Consider the following 19,848-nt stretch of genomic DNA (forward strand, 5'->3'; position numbering starts at 1 on the left):
TTGCAATTAGAACCCAATGAAATATAAAGCAGTCTTTATTTTTGGTAAGGACATTGCAGACATTCCAAAAATGACCGCAACAATGTGTTCCCAGATAAGAAAAGGGCGGAGCCAACAGGGGGAGCTAAGCGGCCATTTTGTGCTAAAACAGATCTAAAGCCCCGTGCACACGCGTCGATAATTGGCCATGAATTTTCGGCCAATGTCCGATCGGCCGATTTTCGGCTTGTTAGTATGATGCTTCCGACAACCGACTCCGACTTTTCGGCCGAAAAAAATCTGGTGTGCAGGCTATAAAATTTTTGTTGGCCGTCAAAACAACGGCCGATTTTCCGTCAGTCAGCACAGATTTCGGCAGACAAAAATCTGATGAGCAAGACTGGGCATGCTCAGAGAAGAAAGTAAGTCTAGGCACATTCCAACCAACAAAACACCACTCTGGACAAAAGTCGGACGATCGGTCGGCCGATAATCGTTGCGTGTGTACGAGGCATAACTCTTTGGGGAAATGTCTCTCTCTCTAAATACACATCATCACTGACTGTGGAAACTTCACACTGGACCTCATGTAACTTGGATTCTCTCCTCTCTTCCTCCAGACTCCGGGACCAGGATTTCCAAATGAAATGCAAAATTTTCCACAGTCAGTGATGATTTGGGGAGCCATGTCATCTGCTGGTGTTGTTCCACTGTGTTCTATCAAGTCCAAAGTCAGCGCAGCCCTTCTACCAGGAAATTCTACAGCACTTCATGCATATATGAGTTTCACTTTTTAATTGAATTACTGAAATAAAATGAACTTTTTGAGGATATTCTAATTTTCTGAGATGCACCTGTGTGCGATCCTGTGCAGCGAGGTCGCCTTGCAGCAGGATAAGTGCCTTAGGCTGCATTCACACTTGAGCGTAGCGTTTTTTTACCGCGATTTTACCGCGATTTTTACCGCGATTTTTACCGCGATTTTACCGCGATTTTTTCAGGCGTTTTTCATTGACATCTATCAAAAACGCTGGTAATCAGCCCAAAAAGAAGCTCATGTACTTTTTTCAGCTACAGGCGTTTTGCAAAACGCTCAGATGTGAACAGGGGCCATTTAAATGAATGGGGTTTTACTTGTTGGGCATTTTGGAAGTGTTTCTTTTGAGCGTTTTTGGAGCTGAAAACGCCCAGGTGTGAATGGAGCCTTAGGGCGGTCGGCAAGCGTTTTTATAGGAAATCTTTAGGCCTCATACACACAGGACATCAAATAACAACAAAAAACTCTCTTTTACAGGCGTTGGATGTTTTTATTATTATTTCTAAACGCCCCCCTATGTTAGCCCTGATGTCCAATTGTCCATGCACACATCGGTGTTTAGAGGCAGAACCCCCTCCATCACTTGCACATTCAGAAGAGGTGTGTTTGGACGGCATAAGCGCACATTAAGGCTGGGCGCATTTAGGCACAATTGCACGTTAATTCCCTTTTTTCTTGGCTAGAATTCGCCAAACACACAAATGTGCATAAATGCATACAAAAGGTGCTTTAGGTGCATTTGTAAAACTGCGTTTTCCTCCACTAGAGAAAAGTTGCCCGAGAGAGGAAAAAAAAAAACACCCTGTGTGCATGAGACCTTACTGATATAATATGCTGGTCACCGCCGCTGACCTCTCCTTCTGAAAATTCCAGTTTTCTGGCTGATCTGATTCCATGGCAGCATTTTCTGAGTCACTGATACAGAATAAGTATAGAATTAGGTGCACTGACTTCATTCTGCTGCTCCAGATCTGCATGCTTATCCCTACCTGTGACACCAGTGGCCAGGATGGTGACAGCTAACATCTCATAGGGAGCTATGCAATTTCAGCCTATGTAAAGCTCTCCATAAGGACTTGTTGATAATAGTTGTTGTGAGGTGGTAATGCCATGCAGTTGAGCTGTGTTTTTACAGCTCCCCTAACCTCACCCCCTTTAGCGGCAGAGGCCGGGGGTGTACACATGCTTTGCGGCTGTGGCAGGAATTATACCTCTGTCACTTTTGGTGGGTGTAGCACCTGCCAAGCGTGACCCATTCAAGCGGTCAGAGGATTCAAAGGGTTAAAGCAGGCAGTGAGGAGGCGACACAATGATACTACGCCTAGTTACCGCCAGTCAGGTGCTCTCTGAACAGTGATCCAACCGTGGATTGCTCTTCAGGGACTAAAGCTTGTGTGAATAAGCCTTAAGTTACCCTTATATTAAATTTCAGAACTTTACATCATAAAATCCGATAAAGATCTGCTCTGCTGTGTTCCCCTTACCAGTGCTGTATGAAGCCTTGAATCCAGTGGCCTCAGTGCTGTTGTCACTGACAAATTCAAGGAGCATTTTGTTGGATGTAGAGATCATGGGGGGTAGCTGGCCGGCTCCACAGGCTCTGTCCAATAACACTGGGGAGGACGTGGTGGGCCCATCGTAGATCCTCAGGTAATCAAATGGACAACCGGCTGAGGCCTGGACATCAAAGGCAAGGAATTGCAGGAAGACCTGGAAGAAGAAAGAGAAGTCAGCAGGAGGAGGAAACCTTGGGCATTTGGCTTCTTGAATCGCTCTGTTATTAATCACTTGCCTACCCGGCATTTTCACCCTCTTCTGGCCCAGGCCAATTTTCATCAATTTTGTCATGTAGCACTGTACCCATAGGACATTTTTATCATTTTTCCACACAAATAGAGATTTCTTTTGGTGGTATTTAATCACCATTCGGTTTGCTTTTTTTGCTAAACAAATGAAAAAAGACCAAAAATGTGGGAAAAAAAAGGTTTTTCTTTGTTTCGGTTATAAAATTTTTCAAACAGGTAATGTTTCTCCTTCACTGATGGGCACTGATAGGCTGCACTAATAGGCACTGATGAGACTTCACTGGTGGGCACTGATAGGCTGCACTAATAGGCACTGATGAGACTTCACTGGTAGGCACTGAAGAGGCAGCACTGGTGGGCACTCAAGAGGCAGCACTGGTATGCGGTACTGATGAACATGGATGGAGAACCGGAGGATTGTGCTGTAGCCGAGGTCGGCAAGTGGTTAAAAGGGAACTAAACTGTATCTGAGCTCTGCAAACTGAAAACGCCATTTCATTACATTTTTATATTCACAGCAAACTCCCCCTTCCATCTGTGTCTTCATGCTTGATTTTGTTAAGAAATCACTTTAAACCACCCCACCCCCTACTATTTCATTTAAATGGGCTGAAATTGTGCCAGACTGCACCAAACATAGGGCATACTTTAGAAAATGCACAGCAACCGGATCACATGGTAACGCTGTACGATGCAATCCAATGTAGGCAAACGCACTGCACTTGCGAATTGCGTTTGGGGTGTCGGTAACCTAGCGCTGACACCTACTGAAGGTGGTAACTGCAGTGCGTTTTGAACGCGGTGTGGGAATCGCACACGGAATGCAGGTTTCCTGCTGTGAACTGGCCCTGAATGAGTTTAGTTCAGCTTTTAGTAATAACTTTTCAACCCTTGGATACTCAGAATTGTGGGCCTTACCTGGTTTGATGGAACACGAATGAGCCACAAGCAGCTGCTGGCAGCGGGATAATTATTGGGGTAGTTGGAAGACGTTAAGGATCCTGAAGGACTGGAGAGCAATGTTCGGCAGAGACCTATAAAAGATAAATTGTTAGGAATTCAAAGTGGTTGTCGGTAAAAAAAGCAAAACAGAGCAGTATATCGGCAACAGCAAGAATCAGACTCTTCACATACAGAGGGATGATTGGATTTTATATTATGCTCCACGTTCAATCAAGGTGTGTGATTGAGAAATAGTGACCCCCCCCCCCCCTTGGATTTGTAGAGCTCTATGAATCCTGCGTTTTCTTACCGCAATCATATAACTTGTTAATTTTGGCAACATCCAAGTTGCTAAGTCCATAACGCTGTCCAATGGGGGTGGAGGCATTTGGTTTCGGGACAATGGTGGGAGAGATGCCCTCAATGGAGAAAGCAGAACTAGAAGCAAATAAAAACATATTTTACATACATCCTTCCATTATCATAGCTTTAGCTAAAAGGGGGGCTTTAGGTCAGGGGTCTCCAAACTTTATAAACAAAGGGCCAGTTTACTGCCCTTTAGACCTTAGGGGGGCCGAACTTTGAGTAGAAAATGGTACCAGTGAAAAGAATAATGCCCCATTGATGGTGTCAGTGGAGGAATAGTGCCCCATCGATGGTGTCAGTGAGAGGAATAATGCCCCATCGATGGTGTCAGTGGAGGAATAATGCCCCATCAATGGTGTCAGTGAGAGGAATAATCCCCCATCGATGGTGTCAGTGAGAGGAGTAATGCCCCATCGATGGTGTCAGTGAGAGGAATAATGCCCCATCGATGGTGTCAGTGAGAGGAATAATGCCCCATCGTTGGTGTCAGTGAGAGGAATAATGCCCCATCGATGGTGTCAGTGAGAGGAATAATGCCCCATCGATGGTGTCAGTGAGAGGAATAATGCCCCATCAATGGTGTCAGTGGAGGAATAATGCCCCATCGATGGTGTCAGTAAGAGGAATAATGCCTCATATCAGTGGGAGAAATAGTGTTCCAAAAAAAAAAAGAAATAGTGTTCCAAGGGCCAGATCAAGGCAAGCAAAAGGCCGCTTCCGGCCCCTGGGCCGCAGTTTGGAGACCACTGCTCTAGGTAAAAGAAAAGCTTTCCAGATGCCTCCCAACTCTCGCTTTATACAAAAACTAGGAGCCGTAACCCTTGACTTTTCCTGCAGCACCCCCTGCAGGTGAAAACAGGTGAAAACACTATAAAGTCAGTGACCTTAGGATTGAACTATACAATATCCTTATTCTCCAAAAATAATCCATACACAGCCCTGGAATCTATTTCTCATGAAATTGTTTCATACTGTGTTTTTCTGTTCCCAGTCAGTGTTGATGGGGGGAATCTCTCCCGCAGCGCTCTTGTGTTCTGCCAGCAGGGAGCATGGGGAGATCTCCCCACTGATAGAATACAATGATCACTACTGACTGATATAGCCGCCAGCAGTGATCGCATGCAAACAATCAAACAGGCTGGTTGTGCTGAAGTTGATCGATGGATTGACTTCAGTACAACCAGTCTGCCCATAGATGGATCGAAGGTTGTATGGTTGTTTTTTAATCTTGCACATGTTCAATTAAAAGCAGATATATTATAGCAAGCGCTTTGCTGCGGGAGAAGGTATACAAAAATAAAGGAATGATCCTAAAAAAAAGGAAAAAGCATCTGACGACTGGTAATCTGCAATATTTTATGTTTTTGGGTTTAAATAAACTTTAAGGAGCCTATTGGAGTGCGATGAATCAGAATTGATTCCATTTTATTGATCTGACTGTGCCTCCTACATGGATATCGCAGGAGTTTAAGAATAAAAACTGTATTTCCGGCAAATGCAAAGTGGAAAGTGAAAGTTGTTTGCTATGTCTTTGAAATGTCCCCATTTGTACCTTGGATAATGCATGACGGAGCCGTAGTCGTATTCTATGCCCTGGTTCAATGTGTCGAACTTCTGAAAATTATTCTCGGTCCCTGAAGGAGACAAAATTTGCGGCTGTAATATTATATAGCATTTCACTTCATTTATGTTAAAAGGAAACCTTCGCAAAAATATGGGCTGCCTTTTTATTGCTCACATCCTTAAAATGCTAGTTGCCTGGCTGCCATGATGATCAAAGGTTCAAAGACTCAAAGCAAATATAGAGTCAGCAATATTTACACAAACAGTATTAGGCCTCATGCACACTGGGCATTTAGCATCGGGCAGAGGGCATAGGCACACAGGCTGTAAAGGTCTATGAGAGTCTGACAGCTGGGATGTGGCTGGGCAGTGCCCTCAGCAGTACTTCTGTTTTGGGTAGTATATGCCCAGGGAGGAATGCCTGAAATGCAGACTGCTTGTATTCTGGGCATTCATCCCTGGGCACATACTGCCCCAAATGTACATATTGGTTGGTGCACCGTCCGTTCAGCAGCAGCAGATGTCAGATCTTTGACAGGCTGCTGGGAGCCAGGCTGGAAGATGCGCCTTTGCCCTCCACCCATGGCTAAATGCCCAGTGTGCATGAGGAAGAAAGGAAACATACAGCAAGCTAGCATCCTTCCAAAAAAGGAGTTATAAAATATCACTGAGCCTCGGTTTCCTTGTACTAATGGGGAAATTTCTACCATTTCCTGTGTAGTCACTGAGACAGGAAGTGAGGAGAAATCTCTCAAGCACACATAGATATAAAAGCTAGACTGACATTTCAAACCTTCCACGCTCTTTTGAATGTTTTTTCTCCAGGCAAGAGAAAAACAACGTAAAAAATGCAACTAAAGCCACAATTTGCAAATGTGATTAGATGCATTTAGTTTCGGGCATTAATTTGTTCAATTGGCCTAAAAATTAATTTATGAATGAACGCACCTAGTGCTTAGGCGTGTTTGGGAGTATTGGGTCTTTTTTCTGCCAAAACACTCATCTTGTGAATGAGCAAACGCGTCTATCGTTAATGTGCGTTTGCTGTTTTTCCTGCCCGAATGTACCTCTTCTGAACACAAGTGATGTTTTTTTTCTGCCTCTAAATGGCGATGTCTGCATGGACGCATGGGCTAACATAGTTTGGCATTTAGAGGCAGAAAAAAGTCAAACGCCCTTGAAAGTGGTGCTTTTGCCACCGAGTGTGGCCTAAAAATTGTAAGCTGGAGTTCCACTTTAAAGCAGGATTTCGCCAAGTTTCACTGATCCCCACCTTGCATGCTTTCTTTTTTTTTTAGGGTTAGGGAACGAGTACCTATTTCTGGCAGGTACTTGCACCCATTTCCACACCTCACAGGTCCCAAGAGGCTGTGGGACCATTCGCGCAGCACAGCGCGGCTCGCGCATGCGCAGTGAGGACCTAGCTTTGAAGCTGCAGGAGGTCAATGCTGGCTTCCCACTTTAAACATGGCGGTATCCAGGACCTTAAGACTGGTGAAGACCTGGCCCAGGGGGAGGACCGTGCTGGATCCCTGATCCCAAATGTCTCTTTACTAGCAGTCAGCAGCTACAGTATTTGTAGCGGCTGACTTCATTTTTTAAAAATTGACAGAAGATCCTCTTTTATGACCCCTTTAAGACCCTCATTTATGAAAGTGACCCAAAAACTACGACTTATGCTGCTCACAGTAGCTAAAACATGAATTTTCACAGACTAGATGTATGAAAGGGAGAATTTGTATTTTGTGAACTAAAATATGTTCTAAGGGCTTGTTCGCACCAGAACGCAGTGCGGAAAACCCACGTTCCACACCCATTTCCCACACCGCCTTCAAAATGCACTGCTTAAAAAATGCATAGCTTATCCTCCATCAAAACTGCCTCTAAATTTATTTTGTACAACATTTAATGTTCTCAGGCTATATTCCCTGTAGACTGAATAAGTAAATGAAGGAGAATTCTGCATAATAGCCACTGGGTGGGGCTGATGAGCATATTTATTTCCTATCATACTCAGCGCCATCTTGTGGCTACAATGTAGTACTTTCCCCATTCACACAATTGATCTGCAGAGAATATGCTGTAGTCTGAGAACATTTGATTGTTGCCTCAAATTTACATGCAGTTTCTATGGATGAACAGCTATGAAATTGTTTGTAACGATAGTGTAATGATATCATCCAGTCGGATACCTGGCTTGATGTTGCTGTATATGATATTAATGTAGTCGTCACGGTCACTCCTACTCTGCTCGTGGAAGAATCCCAGAGCGTGGTTCAGCTCGTGCTGGATGGAGCCTTGGACCATACAGCTGCTCGTCACCGAAAGGGCTTGACTTCCTCCTTGCTTACCAACATAGGACCAACATCTGTGAGGAACGGGAGATAACAATATTATTATGTCATTGCAAAGGGTGATGAACCAAGTGCTGCATTCAGTAGCCAATCACATTTAAGTCTAGGGAACAGTGTATGTCAGGGCTGCTGCAGCCATGATCCCTCATCCCCCATCAGCGACAAGGATTTTGTCACTTCTGGCTTTAGAGCGATCTTGGCCTGGCCGGTACAGCTAAGGAAGCATCTGATTAAACATGATCTGTGCTTGATCAGATGCTTTAAACGCCAGGGGAGACATCAGGGATCTAATAGGCTATTAGGGGTCTAATAGGCTATCAGGTATATCAGGGGTCTAATAGGCTATCAGGGATATCAGGGATCTAATAGGCTATCAGGTATATCAGGGGTCTAATAGGCTATCAGGGACATCAGGGATCTAATAGGCTATCAGGGATCTAATAGGCTATCAGGGATATAATAGGCTATCAGGGACATCAGGGATCTAATAGGCTATCAGGGACATCAGGGATCTAATAGGCCCCTGATGTCTCTGAAAACCTAACTGTGACCACCCAAAGCTATCGCAAGGTGCTTGTTCACCCCTTAAGATAGAAATAAAGTTAAATGAAAAATAAAAAAGTGTAAAAACAAATTTATATAAAATAAAAAAAAAAAAAAAACCCACACTCCCCCCCCCCCCCACACCAATGCAAAAGTGCACATTGGTTTGACACACATATGTAAATGGTGATTGCATCACACATAGGAGTTATCACCATGAACTTGATGTGACAACAATAATTCTAGCATCAGCGCTCAACTGCGCTCATCAGCGTTTTACTGATAACCTGTAAAGGCTTTTAAAGTTCTTTAAATGTTTTTTACTTTAATGCATTTTACCTATGCAGGGAGTATATACAGGGAGTGCAGCTCCCCCCTCAGCCCCTTTGATACTTACCTGAGCCCGTTCTTGATCCAGTGATGTGCACAAGAGCATCAGCTTTACCGTGTCTCTCTTCCCCCATTGGCTCACACAGCAGTGGGAACCATTGGCCCTTGCTGCTGTCAATCACAGCCAGTGAACCAATGAGGAGAGAGTGGGGCTGAGCCGTGCTTCGCATGTGAATGGACAATGTCCATTTACAGGAGTGCGGCTCGGTAGCGAGGCTGCTCAGGTGCCTCCATAGCAAGAGGCTTGCTATTGGGAGGACTCGAAAGGGAGGAGGAGCCAGGACCGCTAGCAGGGGACCTTAAAAGAAGAGGAGCTGCTCTGTACAAAACCATCACACAGAGCAGGTAGGTATAACATGTTTATTATTATAAAAAAAGACAAAAAAACTTTAGAATCACTTTAAAAGCCTCACCTGTGGACAGTTTTAGGTACCGTAGCTTGGTGCCAATTCATATTGTAAAATTTTAAATCTTGACGTGTTTGGAACTTTCTTGGCGCAACATCATATTTTATATCTTACGGAAAAAAATGGGTATTATATTGTGTTTGAGTGCAGTTTCTCCCATTCCTCCTGTGTGTGTGTGTATAGAAAGGGATTAAAGCGCCACCTTGTGGGCAGTTTAAAAAATGTTAGAACTCACAGTACATATCTGGCCACATGCAAATTAATCTACATAGGTGTCCCGGTCCGCCCATGGTAGCAAATCAGAGCAACTGGAAGTACTCACAGGGCTGCAGGAAAAGTTCCAGGAGGGGGTTTGGGGGTTCAGCTTGGGGATGGACCGCTTATACATCTCCTCCAGCCCTGTGAACACCAGCGGCCCTGATTTGCTGTCATCGGCAGACTGGGACCCCTATGTAGATTATTTTGCATGTGGCCAGATATGTGAGTTCTAACATTTTTTAAACTGCCCACTAGCTGATGCTTTATTCCCTTTCTATACACCACCACAGGCTCGGTCGGGGGAAATCGCATGCCATTCAGACAGGAATTGCACCGCATTCCTGTTCAAATTGCATGCGATTCCTTGCAGTGCGTTTTATATTTATGCAAATCGCACTGCAAAGTATCAGTTTCGGGAGCATTTGGGCGAGTACTGATAACTCACGCAAATGCTTGGTATCAGCACCGATACCGGTATTGGTGCAAACCTAGTAACTTTCATAAAAAATTGCAACAGCCACCATTTTATTCTCCAGGGCATCTTCTTTCAGAAAATATTTGGTGGTTCTAAAAATGCAGATTGTATTATGTATGTGAAAAGTAAAAAAAAATTGCCCAGGTAGGTAAGCAGTTAAAAGTCGTGTCGCATTCATTGGGTGCTACTGGTGCCAAATGTGACCCATTCAATAGGGCCACGCCAGAACTGCATGCAGTGCACACTGTTGCGGTGACATTTTGAGGGTTAACACAGGCAGCAGGCACCACCACCTGTCAAACCCCCAACAACAGCCACACATGTGAAGACCCCATAGAGAAGGGTCTCACCAGAAATAAATCTCTTGGTGCAATAAGCCTAAATATCCCTATAAAGAAGACGGTTTTCTGTGCCAGAGGCTGTCTGCGACTTGATCTCAAGCTCTGGTAAGACTATGAAGAGAACGGCGATACAACTGGAAGAGCAGAGCAATGCCAATTCCCGGACATCGCAACTAAATACGGCCACCATGGTTGCAAGAAAGGTGCATTTACATTTCGAGCAGCTGCATAAAAATGAGTACCGGCTCCAAATTCAACTCAAATCTGAAAAAAAAAGAAGGAAGGAAGGGGGGGGTGAGAAGTATTTTTTACATACCCGCCAGCATCCGTAATTTGCACATAGTCTGATTCCGTGGTGCGTGGGATGAAGCGAACGCAGGTGAGAGTCGCAAATTCCTCCATGGCGCCGAGGAATACTGCGATATTGGAGGAACCTGTGGAACCAGAAGACATCTTTATTAGGGGAATCTTGTGAAATAATACTGGCATTGCGTTTTCCCGCACCCCCTTTATATACACCGATTCAGCCATATTCATCTCATCCCAGCGGGTAATGGGAGGAAAGCTGATGGGAGTGAATGCAAACAGAGCGTTTGCTCCCTCTAGTGGCTGATCAACAATTAACTTAATAGTAGAACTATGGGCAAAACTTTTTATTTTTATTTTGGATAGAGCAGGGATCTTCCATCTACGGGCCTCCAGCTGTTGGGGAACTACACATCCCATGACATTGTAAAACTCTGACATTCACAGACATGACTAGGCATGATGGGAATTGTAGTTCCTGAACAACTGGAGGGCCATCATTTGAAGACCCCTGATAGAGTAACGGAGGGTTATATCCCCTGATCTGATTTTTTTTTGCCATCTCTGTCGCATTGCAGAGATTTCCCTTCACTTCCTTTCCCATAGACAAACGGGAAGTGAGAGGAAATCCCTGCAAATTAAGGGAATCCCTTGGGGACCCCGAGATCACCAGAATGAGTGTCCCCAGGGGAAGAGTCTATTACTTTTCTGGGGACAACCCAACATTTGGGATTTTCTTTTACTTTTACTTTCAATGATAATAGTAAACAGGACAAATAGAGGGGGAATCTCCCTAACGGGGACACAGACAGCAATAAAAACTGACAGGGGTTCTAATCCCTCTCCACTCCACAACTAAAAAAAAACAAAGTTTTACCTTTAGTTATAATTTAATCAATACAATATTAAATATGGAATGACAAGCATGCAAAAATGTGAAACTAACAGGAAAAAAATTGGTTTTGACTGTAAACAATGCAAGAATAAATCAAAGCATGTACTGAATGACATACACTATGCTGCTCTTTTTGTCATTTGAACTGCAAAGGGTCTTGTGAACACCTTCATACATTACACCATCCTTTATGTTACAGTTATGTTGCTTTATTTTGCAAACCGGCTCTAGGTACTGGTCTATGGGATATTGCTGTATTGTATTATACTGGCCCGCTCTCCCTTGTAATATCTGTCACTTTGTAACTTGGCATGGCAGATGGTGGCGCCATACACATACATTATTATTATGATAAAGAAATCAACTATGCGCTCGGGGAGACAGTGTGTTATTGCCAAGCCAAAGCTGCCACTGAACTAAGCAGTACAACTGGCTGAACTGCAGAGAACAAGACCCTAGGGGGAAGGAAGAGATGAGTGCATGTCTATTAGATTGTAAGCTCCCAGGAGCAGGGCCCTCCTAACCCTCTTGTATTGAATTGTATTGTTGCTGTATTGTCTCCCTTTATATTGTAAAGCGCTGTACAAACTGTTGGCACTATATAAATCCTGTATAATAATAATAATAATGTTGTTTGAGCTGCAGAGAGTCTAGTGACCACCCTCATACAGTATACCACCTTTTTTGTTGCAGCTATTTTCCACTTGTTACTGCTTTTTTTTTTTTCCCCTAAACAGCTCTATGTTCTAGTCTATGGAGCATTTTCTGTGCTATTAATATTATACAGGATTGATATAGCGCCAACAGTTTGCACCGTGTTCTGCCAACAGGACTTCTATTCAGCACTTGTGTTTATGTTACTTAAAATAACATGTTGGGATTTCTTCATTTACATAAGCTAGTTATATGCAGAGTGCAGACGCCACCTACTGTTCTTTTCTGATATAGCTTCAGTTCTACAGTAATTACATATGGTAAACTCATAGAAGTTAATAAAGTTGTTAGGAACCAGTGCATTCTGGGAGCATTCTAGAGGAAGTGAATCAGCCACCATTGTGAGAAGATACAGCAAGGCATGTTTCCTCAATCTCTCGCCATCACCGCTGAGAGAGCTTAAAAAAGTGAGTTCTTGTTATCCCATCCTGTATTATAGAGCATTGTTTATATAGGATTGATATAGCGCCAACAGTTTGCACAGTGTTCTGCCAACCGCACTTCTATTCAGTACTTAAATAACATGTTGGGTTTTCTTGATTTACATAAGCTAGTTATATGCAGAGTGCAGACGCCACCTACTGTTCTTTTCTAGTATAGTTTCAGTTCTGCAGTAATTACATATTGTAACCTCTTAGAATGTGTTAATAAAGTTGTTAGGAACCAGTGCATTCTGGGAGCATTCCAGAGGAAGTGAATCAGCCACAAGGCCTGTTTCCTCAATCTCTCGCTATCACCGCTGAGAGAGCTTAAAAAAGTGAGTTCTTGTTATCCCATCCTGTATTATAGAGCATTGTTTCTTTCTTGTATGCAATTTTGTACTGATTGATGTTTATTTTATCAATTTGTAGTTTCACCTGGCTTGTTCTAATACATTTGAGATGAAAGAAATATGGTATCTGAAGTTTATGGATAAAGAAGGTTTAGAGACAGAACACACAGCGCTTTACAATATAAAGAGAGACAATACAGCAACAATACAATGTAATACAAGAGGGTTAGGAGGGCCCTATAACATGAGGGCGGACAATACGGGTACAATACAATTCAATAAAGGAGGAACCTGGAGCCCTGCTCTTGTATTACACCCCCCCCCCCCCGGAATATCGATCACATTGCAGTTTGGCATGGCAGACGATGGCGCTATATAATTACATTATTATTGTGGTAATTACATCAACTTTGCACTAGGGGGAGACAGTTTGCTATTGCTAAGCCAACGCTGCCACTCAACTAAACAGTACAACTGGCTGAACTGCAGAGAACAAGACCCTGAAGAGAGAGGGGATGACTGTGTGCCTTTTGAGCTGCAGAGAGTCTTGTGACCACCCTCAGCAGTAGCTAAACTCTTTTCCTGCACACAATTATTGTACAATAACCAAAAGAACCTGCAAAAAAAAGGAAATAAATGAAAATGGAGAACGTTTTATCCAGGTGTTGCCCCTTCTACTCTAGGCGCCGGTCTTACTGTCTCCTACAGGAGCCGCACACAGGCACAGAGCAGACAAAGCCTTCATTCTCAGCGTGTCCTGCAGGGAAATGGCACTGCAGATTGATGTTTGATTGTGGGAGGAGTCAGAATACTCACTGTAGGCGGAGGAGAGGGTGTACGGCACGCTCACCAATCCGGTGCTGTTTTTGCTCCATCTGCAGGAGTTGTCATCACACTTCATAGCGTTCCGTCCGAGATCCACAGCGATGTCTCCTTCATACAGCAGCACTTTGCTCTCTACAAACACGGAAGACATTTGTAATGCGAACCGGCAGTAAAAAAACGCTCAATTCTATTTTTCTGAAAGTCACAAATAGATTATAGAAGAGAAGTGACAGACAGGACAAAAGCCAACCCCAGATAACGCTGAACTCTGCAAACTAAATACAAGAGTCAGGTGTATTCTTCCCTCAATCTCTGTGTGCTTTGTGTATTCTTCTATATCTGTGCAGTAATCCCGTGTCAGACTTTACCTGTAATAAAGACCGCTCACTGCTGCTCTCTCTCCTTATGTAGAGTGACTGGTCTTGTCTCCGCCCCCTGAGCCACATTTTTACCTCCCCCCCCCCAATCTGTTCTAACCTTATGCTGCAAAGGCAGCGGGGATAAAGTAAACATGCCACATGGCAAAAACTATACCCACTGTCATGTTCAGCCGGCAGTACTACCCGCTGATAACGACCCATGTAACTGAATGGGGGCACTCTGCAACCACGTGTGATGCACGCTAGTGCCGGGTTCAAGGGGCTAAAGCAGGTGACAAGGAGGCAATCCAACTCCCCACCACCTGTCAAATGCTCTACAAAGAGCGTTACAAACACAGATCGCTGTTCAGCAACACAAGTGTAAACCGGCCCTTAAAGTGAACCCCTTGTTTGCTTTGGCTTACATTGTATCTGGGACTGATTCACACACTGTGTGCGGTGACGGTGACAGAAGTTTTGGCACATAGTAAAATGTCTGCCACCGCAGGAATACACAGGAAACAATTGTCCCCTATGTGCCCCATTCACACTGCCCCCCCCCCCCCCCCAGCACAGCTGGGAATCGCTCCTGCTGCTCTGCATTGCAGTCTCTCTTTACCGCTTTATTACCAGGCACTTTTACCCCCCCCCCCCACTTTAAATGACAATTGCGCAGTCATGCAACCCTGTACCCAAATACACTTTTCATCATTTTTTTTTTCTCACACAAAGAGAGCTTTCTTTTGGTGGTAATTATTGGCCAGTGGGTTTTTTATTTATTTTTTATTTTTTTGCTTAAAAAACAACAAGATTTTGGGAAAAAAAAAGTTTTTCTTAGTTTCTGTCAGAAAATGTTGTAAATAAGTCATTTTTCTCATTCACTGAAGTGTGCTGATGAGATGGCACTGATAGGCTGCACTGATGGGCACTGAAAGGCAACACTGATTGGTGTCACTGCTCGGCACTGATTGGTGTCACTGATGGGCACTGATTGGTGTCACTAATGAGCACTGATTGGTGTCCCTGATGGGCACTGATTGGTGTCACTGATGAGCACTAATTGGTGTCCTTGATGGGCACTGATTGGTGTCCTTGATGGGCACTGATTGGTGTCACTGCTCGGCACTGATTGGTGTCACTGATGGGCACTGATTGGTGTCACTAATGAGCACTGATTGGTGTCCCTGATGGGCACTGATTGGTGTCACTGATGAGCACTAATTGGTGTCCTTGATGGTCACTGATTAGTGTCACTGATGGGCACTGATTGGTGTCACTGATGGGCACTGATTGGTGTCACTGATGAGCACTAATTGGTGTCACTGATGGGCACTGATTGGTTTCACTGATGAGCACTAATTGGTGTCACTGATGGGCACTGATTGGTGTCACTGATGGGCACTGATTGGTTTCACTGATGGGCACTGATTGGTGTCACTAATGACCACTGATTGGTGTCACTGATGGGCACTGATTGGTGTCACTGATGGGCACTGATTTGTGTCACCGATGGGCACAGGCTGGCATCACTTGCTGGGCACTGTTAGGGCTGCACTATAATGATTACCTGTACAGTCTCCCCTGTGAGGAAATGCGGCTGATTGGCTCTCCTCTCCTCATACTCTGTCATTGTGAGGCGAGGAGAGCCGATAAACAGCACTTTGTTGTATATATGTGACTGGCTGTGATTGGACGGACACAGCCAATCACATGGGTAAAGAGGCGCGTCCTTAGCTCTTTACCGAGATCGGAGTTGCGCCGTATCCAAAGCCTGCCATTGCCACGCTGTGCATCCCCTGCGGCACACGAGAGCGCTGACACTGGGGAACGCCATATGACGTCATTTCCCTATACAGCGGGTGGGAGGTGGTTAAAGGTAATCTGTGTACCTGGGTCAGAAAATGCAGGTGACCTGGCTGTCTCCGGCTTCATTGAAAGCACAAGACCTGAAACAGGAATGTAGCAGATGAATTCCAGATCTACATTACTGTTTCCAGCCCATAAGGCAGAAAGAATGGAAGCCATGGGATCTGAACAACAGCCAGGCAACTAGCATTTTCAGTCAGTCAACGGCTGCCCACATTGGTGCGCTTGTATTTTTACCTTTGTTGGACGCAACAATGAGACTGAAAACATCAGGAGGCTCAACCTCCGGGCGCTCTGCCACAGTTCCATCTGAAAGACAGAAAGACGGTGATAACATCAACACTGATGCCCCATACACACGTGCAGATTATCTGCAGACTTTTGTCTGCAGACTTACCAAAACCATATATGAGGTCAAACCTAAACACTTTCAATTTGTATGCAATCTGGCAGGCCCTTGCACTACATAGAAAAGGTAAATCTGCAGACAAAAGTCTGCAGATAATCTGCACATGTGTACGGGGCATAAGGATAGGAAGATCACTCAGAAGCATCCGGAAACATTCACTGATTGCTAAGAGAAATATTGGAGAAGATTTACTAAAGGCAAAAAGACGGCGCACTTTGCAAAGTGCAGCTGCACTCATTTTCCTTATTAAATGTAATGTGGGGAAGCTTCACTTTGTAAGCAATACCCAATCAGAAGCAAGGAAAAAAAACAAAAAAAAACAGCATTTTTTCTAGCCTATGATTGGATGATGAAAATCAGGAGAACTTTGCCGTATTTACTAAGCTTTGGGGAAAATGAGTGCAACTGCATTTGCAAAGTGAATCATCTACCTGACTTTAGTGAAAGATTCAGTATGTCTCTTCTGCATCAAAAATCCACGCAGTTCACCATTTTTTTATATTCCTCTGTATGAGGTCACCAGCGGCTGCCTCCATATTGTTCTCTGTACAAGTTCCCAATTTATCAGATCTGAACCCCAAAAACGAACATTTGAAAACATTGCAGCTTATCGCCCTTGGTTCACACCTATGCGTTTTTTAGTGCGTTTTTCTGAAATTCATCATGGTTTCCTATGGATCTGTTCACATCTCTGCATTCTGAGCTGGTGCGATTTTTGGAAAGGGTCGGGGACTTTTTTTCATGCAGCAGATTGCATTTTGCGTGTAATCGACTTCAGTGGACCGGCACCAAAAACACAAATATTGGGCTTTTGATGTATTTCGAGTTTCTTTTTAAATGTTTTGGTTAATAGGAAAGTATGAGAGTTCTGTTCATGGAGTGCGACTCTGATGCAACTTTACACTCTCTGGCACTCAAGTAGCATCAAAGTTGCACTCCATGAACAGAACTGTCAAACTTTCCTAATAGCCCAAAAAAAAAAGTCAACCACGGTGCATCAAAAACTCATTCAAAAATGTAAAAAAATGCTGCAAAAAGCGCCCTAAAAATGCATCAATCGCAAGCTGCATGGATGTGAATCTAACCGCAATCCTTAGATGTGGTGGCTGCATTTGTTTTCTGGATTTCTGGACCCTGCCGCTAACATATTGGCTGTCCTAGAGGGACAACGCTCACCCACCCCACTGTATCACTGGAGGAACAATGTTGTCACTCCTGGCTGCTCCCCTAGTTTAGACTACTAACCCTTCTCCATTCCTTAGCTCCATTATATAGGGATATATGTGTATATATATATATATATATATATATATATATATATATATATATATATATATATATATATATATGTAGGATATATATATATATATATATATATATAGATATATAGATATATATCTATATATCTATATATATATATATATATGTAGGATATATATATATATATATTTATATATATGTAGGATATATATATATATATATATATATATGTAGGATATATGTATGTAGGATATATATATATATATATATATATATATATATATATATATATATGTAGGATATATGTATGTAGGGTATATACTGTATATATGTAGGATATATATATGATATATATGTAGGATATATATATATGTAGGATATATATATATATATATATATATATATATATATATATATATATATATATATATATGTAGGATATATGTATGTAGGGTATATACTGTATATATGTAGGATATATATATGATATATATGTAGGATATATATATATATGTAGGATATATACTGTATATATGTAGGATATATATATATATATGATATATATGTAGGATATATATGTAGGATATATATATATATATATATGTAGGATATATATGTAGGATATATATATGTAGGATATTTATATATATATATATATATATATATGTAGGATATATATATATATATATATACATATATATATATATTTATATATATGTAGGATATATGTATGTAGGGTATATACTGTATATATGTAGGATATATATATGATATATATGTAGGATATATATATATATATATATATATATATATATATATATATATATATATATATATGTAGGATATATACTGTATATATGTAGGATATATATATATATATGATATATATGTAGGATATATATATATGTAGGATATATACTGTATATATGTAGGATATATATATATGATATATATGTAGGATATATATATATGTAGGATATATACTGTATATATGTAGGATATATATATCTTATGTAGTTCATAGAAGATACCTGGGAACGATAATACGTTTCATATATCAGTTTAGTGGCCAGGAAGACTGGAATTGTGGCAGGATTTACTGTATAGTGATTGGCAGAGAATTTTCTTAGCATGAACAAAGAAAACGAATGCAGCCACCACACCTAAGGACTGATATGGTGCAATAAATTGCATTTGTCTATTTGAATTTAGATATACAGAAGCTGCAAACAGAGAACTATCTAGAATGACTTCTTATCAATGGAGAATCATCACTGACACCCCAGGACTACAAAACACCTCCCCCTCTCTTCTTCTCCAGCATGCAGCTCCAGGATATGGCCAAAGCTCCGCTTCCATCGGACTCTTCTGGGACATGTACGGATTCATTCCCTTTCAATAAGCCATGAGGACATTGTGAAGTCTGCCTTTTATAACCAGCACAGTATACATACCGACAACCTGCATACAAACACCAAGAAATGACACTTACCGTCCTTTTCCCCACTTTCAAAATTAATCTGCAAAACAAAAGCATAGACAAAGTAATTATAAGATCCTAATATGATGGCTATGGAGTCAAATGGCAGTCAGACTTTTCAACGACATAGACCAGTAATGGGATTAATGACCATGGCACTAATATACAAGCCGCTCGCTGTTCTTATGAACTCTGCAAGAATTTTGTATTTTTTGGCTGTTCTATTCATTAAAAAATTCACTCAGCCCTTAAAAATGTTGACCTTTGCTTAATACGTTGGTTTCCTGTGACCGTCAGCGCCTTCTAGTGGCCATAATGTAGTTTTTTCCTAAAATGCCTCAATCTAGAAAATACTGAATTATGGCCACTAGAGGGAGCTGGCAATCATAGGAAATCAACATATTAAGCAAAACATAACCAGAATTCTTGAGGGGTGAGTGAATTCCATGCATTCATCAAAATACAGAGTTTGTGAGGGCCGGGTGAATGTTTGTGACAATGGCTAACATGGGACACCACTCTACTACTGCTGATAAAAGATGAGATCACATTGGATATTATGGGGCCGCTCGCTGTATTGGTGTAAATATGGACCAATGTACCGCTTGAAACTATTTGGTGTATTTGCAAACCCAGCTAGCAACTAAATATTGGACGGATCAGCAAGAACACAAACTGCCTTATAGTTGCAACAGTTCTTTCTAGAAATAATAAAAATAAGA

The 19,848-nt window shown here is 42.3% G+C and overlaps 1 protein-coding gene and 1 long non-coding RNA gene across 2 annotated transcripts in view; both read right to left on the bottom strand.

The window, feature by feature from the left end:
• The window catches only part of LOC309565207, a 1,884,446-nt gene that overhangs the window by 447,966 nt on the left and 1,416,632 nt on the right, over window positions 1-19,848 (bottom strand). The gene's annotated exons all lie outside the window — the stretch shown is intronic.
• The window catches only part of LOC309565507 (embryonic protein UVS.2-like), a gene marked incomplete at both ends in the record, with an annotated part of 59,698 nt that overhangs the window by 23,103 nt on the left and 16,747 nt on the right, over window positions 1-19,848 (bottom strand). Inside the window, 9 exons of the mRNA XM_082270477.1 lie at window positions 2,281-2,506; window positions 3,520-3,635; window positions 3,854-3,981; window positions 5,462-5,543; window positions 7,665-7,840; window positions 10,557-10,674; window positions 13,744-13,884; window positions 16,215-16,286; window positions 19,139-19,166. Coding sequence (XP_082126603.1) covers window positions 2,281-2,506; window positions 3,520-3,635; window positions 3,854-3,981; window positions 5,462-5,543; window positions 7,665-7,840; window positions 10,557-10,674; window positions 13,744-13,884; window positions 16,215-16,286; window positions 19,139-19,166 — 1,087 coding nt within the window. The remainder of the gene's footprint in view (window positions 1-2,280; window positions 2,507-3,519; window positions 3,636-3,853; window positions 3,982-5,461; window positions 5,544-7,664; window positions 7,841-10,556; window positions 10,675-13,743; window positions 13,885-16,214; window positions 16,287-19,138; window positions 19,167-19,848) is intronic.

This window comes from Pelophylax lessonae (genome assembly GCF_965119305.1).
Source record: "Pelophylax lessonae genome assembly, chromosome: 10".
NCBI lineage: Eukaryota > Metazoa > Chordata > Amphibia > Anura > Ranidae > Pelophylax > Pelophylax lessonae.